At 37.9% G+C, this 9,527-nt stretch overlaps 1 protein-coding gene across 1 annotated transcript; it reads left to right on the forward strand.

Moving 5' to 3' along the window:
* The first annotated feature begins 427 nt into the window (after positions 1-427).
* zbtb8b (zinc finger and BTB domain containing 8B) lies at positions 428-9,200 on the forward strand. The gene is made up of 4 exons (XM_073833049.1): positions 428-486; positions 2,237-3,282; positions 4,625-4,782; positions 8,295-9,200. Exons 2-4 carry the CDS (start codon positions 2,265-2,267, stop codon positions 8,598-8,600), a joined length of 1,482 nt encoding a protein of 493 aa, XP_073689150.1. The 5' UTR covers positions 428-486; positions 2,237-2,264; the 3' UTR covers positions 8,601-9,200.
* The last annotated feature ends 327 nt before the right edge of the window (positions 9,201-9,527 follow it).

Consider the following 9,527-nt stretch of genomic DNA (forward strand, 5'->3'; position numbering starts at 1 on the left):
AGAAAGCACTTGCCATTAAATGCCTAAAAAACTGTAATTTATTACATTCATGTAGTTTTATTTAATTTTTAATTTTCATTTAATTTAATCTAATATTGCTTTAATTAAAATGGTTCAAGAAAAAAGTTACAGCCAGCAAGAGGGGTCCCTAACCAATACTTTAATTAATTTAATTTAACTTAACTGTTTGTCGTGTGTTTATTATCTGGGAACATAGGACCCTGTGGGCATGGAACAGGCCTACTAACTGCTAACGGGCAATAGTGTTTAGAGAGGGTACATCAGTGTGCATTGTGAGTATAAACTACTGAACGAATAGCCTACATCCAACCTAGTGCACTATATAGGGGATAGCGAGCGGTTTACACTCCTCCTCCCGCTGCTATGGAAAGCGACAGGAAGTACAACGTAGAAATCAGGAAGCAGTCAAACAGGGAGACATTTTTAAAGGACCACCATGAAGAACAACCAAACAGACACCTAAATGTGAGTATAAACAAATGAGTTTTTAGCATCAAAGGATAATAGTAATTTTGCTGTTCCGAGTTGTTTCGAGTGCGCTGGATTTGTTACGATGCAGTGATCGCTGCTGCTTCATATATTCGCTTAAAATTCATTGCTGTAAAACATAACGGTAGACATAATCGCCTTTCTGTTCATAAATTATCACCAACAATATGTAGCGCGAATTCGATTTGTTTTAGATACTTTTTTCGTTTCTATAAAGTATATTACACTTTAAATGTTTGCATAGTGTATTTTGGATTAACAATATGATATTAGTATGATAGTCAATATAATGTGGCTAGACTTCTGAAAAGGAAATTGTAAATTTCCTAGTACAATGGACTATCATCATCTATTAACTAAAAATGAGAGAATAGAAGAATGCATTTTGGCATAGCTGGGTTTCATATATACAGGTGAGGTCAAAAGTTTACATACACCTTGCAGAATCTGCAAAATGTTAATTATTTTACCAAAATAAGAGAGATCGTACAAAATGCATGTTGTTGTTTTTTATTTAGTACTGACCTGAATAAGATTTGTAACATAAAAGACGTTTACAAATAGTCCACAAGAGAAAATAATAGTTGTGATTTATAAAAAATGAGTACATTTAAAAGTTTACATACACTTGATTCTTAATTCTTTGTTGTTAACTGAATGAAAACTGCCCGCTGTTCTTCATAAAAAAAATTCAGTTCCCACAAATTCTTTGGTTTTTCCACATTTTTGTGTATTTGAACCCTTTCCAACAATGACTGTATAATTTTGAGGACAACTTAGGGACTCATAACAAATGCCGAGGGGTGAAAACCTTTTGAATTTGAAGATCAGGGTGAATTTAAATTATTTTGTCTTCTGGGAAACATGTAAGTATCTTCTGTTGTTTCTAAAGCGCAGTACTTAATGGAAAAAAAATTGATATTTAGGCAAAATAAGAAAAATGTACACATCTTCATTCTGTTCAAAAGTTTACCCCCTGGCTCCTAATGCATTGTTTTTTCTTCTGAAGCATCAGTGATCATTTCAACTTTCTGTAATAGTTGCATATGAGTCCCTCAGTTGTCCTCAGTGTGAAAAGATGCATCTCAGAATCATAGTCATTGTTGCAAAGAGTTCAAATAAACAAAAAACAGCAGGCAGTTTAACTGTTCAGGACAAACAAGGAACTCATAAACAACTATCACACAAAAAAACAGCTGTTGATCATTCAGGTAACAACACAATATTGAATGGGGTCATTTTTATAAATTCAACTTTTATGGCAAAAATTTCTTATGCAGGTCAGTATGCATTTTTGTATGATCCTTCTTATTTTGTTAAAATAATTAACATTTTGCAGATTCTGCAAGGTGTATGTAAACTTTTGACTTCAACTGTAATTATAATTATGTTTTTGGTTCAAAACAATGATGTTATAATGTTTGGGGTTCTAAACACAAATCACATGCTTTCTGTGAATGTAATTGTTTAGTTATTTTAATTGATTTATTTTTCCTCATATTGTAGTGTATGTTCACCCATCTGGTATAGTTAAGGTGTGTGACAAGAAATTGGTACATTTATGGAAACGGGACACCAAAAACCAGGACTGACTGTCCCTGGAAAACAGGGGCATCTGGTCACCCTATGTCAAATGTTATAGCACTTTGAGAGTATGGAATTATTTCATAAAATATTTTTCTTTTAATCATCATTGTGATTCATATATTCACCTCTGTTCTTCTAGAGAAACACATGGCTGTAATACAGTGAATATGGAGGTTCCATCCTACCTGTCCCGGCTCTTGTCCGAGCTGAACGAACAGCGTAAGAGGGACTTCTTCTGTGACTGCAGCATCATAGTAGAAGGACGTGTATTTAAAGCACATCGGAACATTCTCTTCGCCAGCAGTGGTTATTTTCGGGCACTGCTGGTGCATTATCTGCAGGACAATGGCCAACGACATAGCACGGCCTCTCTGGACATCGTCACAGCCGAGGCATTCTCCTTCATCCTAGACTTTCTGTATTCAGGTCACCTGGACCTGCGCAGTGACAATGTCATTGAAATAATGTCAGCTGCGAGCTACCTGCAGATGACGGACGTGGTGAACTTTTGCAAGGGCTACATCAAATCATCCCTGGAGATCTGTAACAGGGAGAGGGAGAGACACAAGGACTTGGATAATAGTGAAAACCCAGTTTCAGCCACTGGTGCTCCCGTGGCATCCACTTCCGACACCGACCAAAGGACCTGTCAGGTCACAGAGGCCCTCAGCCCTGATGACGCCCCAACGGCTGCTATCTGCACACCAGCGGCCACCAGTAGCAAAGACTCTGAAGGTGAAAACTCCCAAGGAGCTTTTCCCAACCATCCTCCCATGAATGCTCCACTGAAAATTAGTCCAGGCCCAGATTTAGTCAACTCATCCACCCCAGGTTTGCTTCTAGGTTTGGTGCATCCCAAAATAGAGTATGACCCTGATGAGGAGGGCGAATCTTCACGGGAATCCAAAGACACAACTCTTTATCAAGTCCCAAATCAGGACGAGGAGAGAACTGTTAACACTAGCCCAGCTCCTAGCACTGAGCACTCCTCTGTGTCATTTGCTAACTGCCCAATGAAGCAGTTTCCAGATGTGCTGTTCAGATCAGGGATGAACCCTAACCGTGATGAACACTTTTCCCAGAATATGGGGTATGTTGGTGGATTCGGCCGTGGCGATGACATGCTTGGTTCTGCCGGGCATTGTGGGATGGAGATTCAGAATGACTGGTATGGGGATGATCCAGGTGAGAGATGCTGAATAAAATTGCATACTACACAGTAGGTACTATGTTTAGTTTGAAACTTTGCAACTGTTAAAAAAGTATGTGTAGTATGAATGAAATTCATGTTTTCACTGTCAACTGAGCTCTGGTGTGACTTCAATGGCATTCTCAAAATTTCCCATGAACTAAAGTGTCCCATCAGATGCACACTTCAGAATCTCATTTGAAGTAGTTTGCATTTGACAGTCAAACCAAAATTTATTCAGACACCTTCAACATTTCTTTACATTATCATAGTTTATTTGCTATAGTTTAGAAAATGGTAATAAAATATGACAAAAACTCAAGAGTTAAAGAGGTCATCGGATGCCCATTTTCCATAAGTTCATATGATTCTTTAGGGTCTTAATGAAAAGTCTATAATATACTTTGGTTAAAAATTCTCAATAGTAGTGTAAAAAAACACCCTTTTACTTTGTGAAAATCAACTCTCCAAAAAAATCAACAAATTTTATTGCATGGTCCTTTAAATTCAAATGAGCTCTGCTTGCCCCGCCCCTCCCTGCCTGGGAAGATGAGCCGTAATGTTTACTTTAGCCGCATTTAGCGGCGAAACTTGCCTACAAACACATTAATAAGAAAGGCCATTTGCAAAGATGCATAAAAAACCCTTATACTCACTTCCGCTGTGGGTAAAGCTGCATCAGGAACGATTCACACGATCATAGATGCATATGTAGATTGGGATTGGCGCTTTCCTTTTAAAAATGAAAGTAACGTTATCCTCTGCATCTTCAGCGGCTCAGATGTCGGGAGTAAATGACCACTGCTATGTTCATTATTACATCTAACAACAGAACACCTCAATCGCTCAATCTGAGACTTTCTTGTCTTCCCCTGCACCCGAGTCGACACAATGGCGATCGGAGTCGGACAGTTTCAGCTCAGTGAGGGCGGGTCTAAGGTAAGGTGCTCATGTCAATCAACAATCGTGGGAGCGGCTTCTGTCTGTGTGTCGTCACACAGACAAGAAGCTGAGAATGACCTGATTTTAAAAAGGGGATATTACTCTTGTAGGGTGGTTGTGTACACAAACTACCAACACACATTAATGTTCAATCAACATGTAAAAGTTAGTTTGGCATCCGATGACCCCTTTAAACTGTGTCAGAACAAATTCATCTCGATAATGTCAGATAACTTTTATAGAAAGGTATTTAACAAAACGTGGTCAATAATTTTTGGTTTGACTGTACTACTTGGCTCACATATTGTTTTTCTCCTATCTATTATGGAATTAGAAATATTTAGATGCAGGGAATTAATTTTTTAATTGTGTTGTAATATATGTGTGTTTATGCAGGGAGGCTGCACAAATGCCCTTTCTGCCCATATACAGCCAAACAGAAGGGCATTTTGAAGAGGCACATCCGCTGCCACACAGGAGAAAGGCCGTATCCTTGTGAGGTCTGCGGCAAACGTTTCACACGACAAGAACATCTTCGCACTCATGCAATTTCTGTAAGTCTTCATTAGCCCTGGAAGATATCTGAATGTGTGGTTGTAAAACAGCAAAGGGTAAATTGTTTGTTTGTGAGGTTAATATTTACAGTGGCTCGCAAAAGTATTCGGCCCCCTTGAACTTTTCCACATTTTGTCACATTACAGCCACAAACATGAATCAATTTTATTGGAATTGCACGTGAAAAACCAATACAAAGTGGTGTACATGTGAGAAGTGGAACGAAAATCATACATGATTCCAAACATTTTTTACAAATAAAGAACTGAAAAGTTGGGTGTGTGTAATTATTCAGCCCCCTGAGTCAATACTTTGTAGAACCACCTTTTGCTGCAATTATAGCTGCCAGTCTTTTAGGGTATGTCTCTACCAGCTTTGCACATCTAGAGACTGAAATTCTTGCCCATTCTTCTTTGCAAAACAGCTCCAGCTCAGTCAGATTAGATGGACAGCGTTTGTGAACAGCGGTTTTCAGATCTTGCCACAGATTCTTGATTGGATTTAGATCTGGACTTTGACTGGGCCATTCTAACACATGGATATGTTTTGTTTTAAACCATTCCATTGTTGCCCTGGCTTTATGTTTAGGGTCGTTGTCCTGCTGGAAGGTGAACCTTCGCCCCAGTCTCAAGTCTTTTGCAGACTCCAAGAGGTTTTCTTCCAAGATTGCCCTGTATTTGGCTCCATCCATCTTCCCATCAACTCTGACCAGCTTCCCTGTCCCTGCTGAAGAGAAGCACCTCCAGAGCATGATGCTGCCACCACCATATTTGACAGTGGGGATGGTGTGTTCAGAGTGATGTGCAGTGTTAGTTTTCCGCCACACATAGCGTTTTGCATTTTGGCCAAAAAGTTCCATTTTGGTCTCATCTGACCAGAGCACCTTCTTCCACATGTTTTCTGTGTCCCCCACATGACTTGTGGCAAACTGCAAACGGGACTTCTTATGGTTTTCTTTTAACAATGGCTTTCTTCTTGCCACTCTTCCATAAAGGCCAACTTTGTGCAGTGCACGACTAATAGTTGTCCTATGGACAGATTCCCCCACCTGAGCTGTAGATCTCTGCAGCTCGTCCAGAATCACCATGGGCCTCTTGGCTGCATTTCTGATCAGCGCTCTCCTTGTTCAGCCTGTGAGTTTAGGTGGACAGCCTTGTCTTGGTAGGTTTACAGTTGTGTCATACTCCTTCCTTTTCTGAATGATCACTTGAACAGTGCTCCGTGGGATGTTCAAGGCTTGGGAAATCTTTTTGTAGCCTAAGGCCGTGTTCACACTTGGCGTCTTTTTTCACAAGAAAAAGTTGACTAGGGCGTTTTTTTAGTAAAAAAAAAAAGCTGGCAGCGTTCTGTTACAAAAAGCAGCCGAGTGCGTCTTTTGTTGCTATAACAACAGCTGCAACAGTAGCGTAGTGCTGTGTGGTGAAGAAATGTCGAGAAAGAGCCTCTTTGTGATGTATATTATGATAGAGTTGTTTACTCATATCATACAACTCCTTGTGCTCCGAAACTAGTACGATAATTTTATCTACCGGCAACTCCGTTTTTTCTTGTTGTTTTTGTTGTTATGGAAACGATAGGTCCCGCTACTCGCTTGTCATTGGTCAGCTGTCAAAAAAGCGCTTGACGTAGGGCGTTTTCTTAAAAAAAAGTTCAACTTTTTTCAACTTAAAAAGACGCTCTGAGCTGCAAAAAAAGACGCTGGCGGTGGCGTTTAAAAAAAGCACTAGGGCTTTTTTGAAAAGACGGTTTACTCCATAGGATTAGAATGTAAAACAGACGCTGGCAGTTTGAAAAAGGACGGCAAGTGTGAACACGGCCTAAGCCTGCTTTAAATTTCTCAATAACTTTATCCCTGACCTGTCTGGTGTGTTCTTCGGACTTCATGGTGTTGTTGATCCCAATATTCTCTTAGACAACCTCTGAGGCCATCACAGGGCAGCTGTATTTGTACTGACATTAGATTACACACAGGTGCACTCTATTTAGTCATTAGCACTCATCAGGCAATGTCTATGGGCAACTGACTGCACTCAGACCAAAGGGGGCTGAATAATTACGCACACCCCACTTTTCAGTTCTTTATTTGTAAAAAGTGTTTGGAATCATGTATGATTTTCCTTCCACTTCTCACATGTACACCACTTTGTATTGGTTTTTCATGTGCAATTCCAATAAAATTGATTCATGTTTGTGGCTGTAATGTGACAAAATGTGGAAAAGTTCAAGGGGGCCGAATACTTTTGCAAGCCACTGTAACTGCATTAAAGGAGATGTTCACTTCCAGAACAAAAATGTACAGATAATTTACCCTACTTACTATCAGCCATGATTATTCTATTCTGTTAATAATAAAGCTGTTTATGTGCATATCAGCTAAATGTTTATGAGAAGCACACTTGTAAAAGGCTGACAAAATATACAAAACATATACTTGTTTAATTTGTGACACTTAGCCTGCATTTTAAATTTAGCATTTTTATTTGAATGTAACACTTTTTTTTTATTTACTTTACTTAAATATGGCAACATTATATCATGCTCCACAATATTTATATGAACAAATCTTTGACAGAGACTTCTCCCCTATCAGCCAATCACTGTGTGCATAGTTAATAAGCATGCTGACATCATCCATAGCAACGAGGTCAACCCCGCCCTTAAGACCCCGCTTAAGACTTCTCTCTATTCCTTAGTAAAAGTTTGTCTCAGCAACTTTGTTAATAGGTTTTAAGAGAAAACTCTTAGCTAAAAACTTTTACTGCTATTTGGGAGAACTCTTAGTGGTAAGATCAAATGTTTTGTGAATATGGGCCCTGATCTCTGTGTGGAGCACTGGCTGTTGTTAGACTCCTTGTGCAAAGAAAAATATCGCTGGATTATTACAATTAATGCAAAAATGAATGTTTGGAAATGTAAACTGATATTTCCTACTGACACACTACAGCAAAAGATAGAAATAACTACCTTAAAACAAAATAATTTTGCAACTTGCAACAATTACATTGACAGAAAGCATGCGATTTGGGATTTGAACCCAAAACATTATAAGATCATCGTTTTAACCTAAAGACATCTCAAATGTAATATTTTTTATTTTTTGCAATATAAACAATCACTTTGCTAAGACTTGCTGTATAGCATAAATTGCTTTACATGAGCGTAATGTATGTGTACAGGTAAAGTTGCATGTATTATATAGTCAAACCAAAAATTATTCAGACAGCAGATATAATTTTTGATGTTTTTTTTTTACTAGTGGGTGCAGGACACTATAGTTCATTTATGTAAGTGAGGATGGCAAAATAAAGTAAACTGTGACATTATACCCAAAAATTCTTCATTCAGGGGACCAGCTGACAGCTATTTAGCCTAATTCATTACATACCTTTCTATCAAAGTTATGACATTTATTATAAATTTGTTCTGACACAGATTAACTCTGAGTTCTTGTCATACGTTATTATTATTTTTAATTCCTTATTTGCATCTTAATGTATATTTTGTTTTAAAGGTCCATCGCTCCACCTGGCCTATTGTGTGCAAAGGCTGTCGTCGAGTGTTCTCAGGCATTGTGTCCCAGGGAATGAAGCGATTTGGACTTTGCGACGGCTGCACCTTCGTTACTACAAGCAATGAGGATCCCTCCTCAATGAACCTTAGCATCCAGTCTGAATCAATGGAGAGGGGCACTAGAGACTCTGACTGGCCTGTGTTCATGGTGGAAGGGGATGAAGCGGAGCCGAGCGCTAGTACTGCTGGACAGGACAATAAGCAAAATGTTGTAAAGCAGCTTGCAGAGAATGGCACTCTGTTGTAGATTCATTTCCACAGTTGTACTTGAATGATTACCAAATGAGTAACAAAAGACAAAACAAAAGGACTTTTGAGTGCATTTGGAGACTGAGGGGAGGGTGTGTTCAACATTCTACCAGTAAAACACTACTGGTTTAGTCACTTTTTCCTATTGTTATTTGTGGGTTAGAAAAGATAGTTAATTATTTGTTGCAAACAAAAGATTAATTTGTATTAGAAACACTACACAGCTGGGAAAATGGTCAAACATCATGTTTTGTTTTAGTACAAATCTGCACTGGCAAATTATGGTTTATAAACACGTTTTGCTGTATGACAATGAAGCCACAACATATTTTAATGTGTTGTGGCAGTTGTGTGAATAAATATTTTTATGCTTTAAAGTGAACTGCCTTAAACACTTTCAGGGACCTCAATGGTCTTGTCAGTTTGTTTGATTTATGTAAGTGCTATGAGTATCATGTCTGTTCCAGGAAAAAGTTTTGTCATGAACCTAAAAACATGTTGCTGGTCATTTAAGCTATTCAGCTTATTATAGTTTTCTATACGTTACTTTTTGCTACTTGTCAAGACAAAGTGATTAAAGTCAAACTGATTTATTTTTTCCCATTCCATTTTCTTTTTGAGAAAAGAATTAAAATACTTTATTTTAAAAGATTTTTACCAATATGATATGTAATGTTTTTTTTAAATAAGTCTCTTCTGCTCACCAAGCCTGCATTTATTTAATCCAAAAATAAGCAAAAATATACAATTTTGAGATTTTTTTTTTTACTATTTAAAATAACTTTTCTAGTTTAATATATTTTAAAATTTAATTTACTTCAGTCACATGATCCTTCAAAAATCATTGTAATATTCTGATTTGCTTCTCAAAAAAAAACATTACCACTATTATGTTGGAAACAGCTGAGTATATATATTTTTTCAG

This window comes from Garra rufa, unplaced genomic scaffold (genome assembly GCF_049309525.1).
Source record: "Garra rufa unplaced genomic scaffold, GarRuf1.0 hap1_unplaced_682, whole genome shotgun sequence".
NCBI lineage: Eukaryota > Metazoa > Chordata > Actinopteri > Cypriniformes > Cyprinidae > Garra > Garra rufa.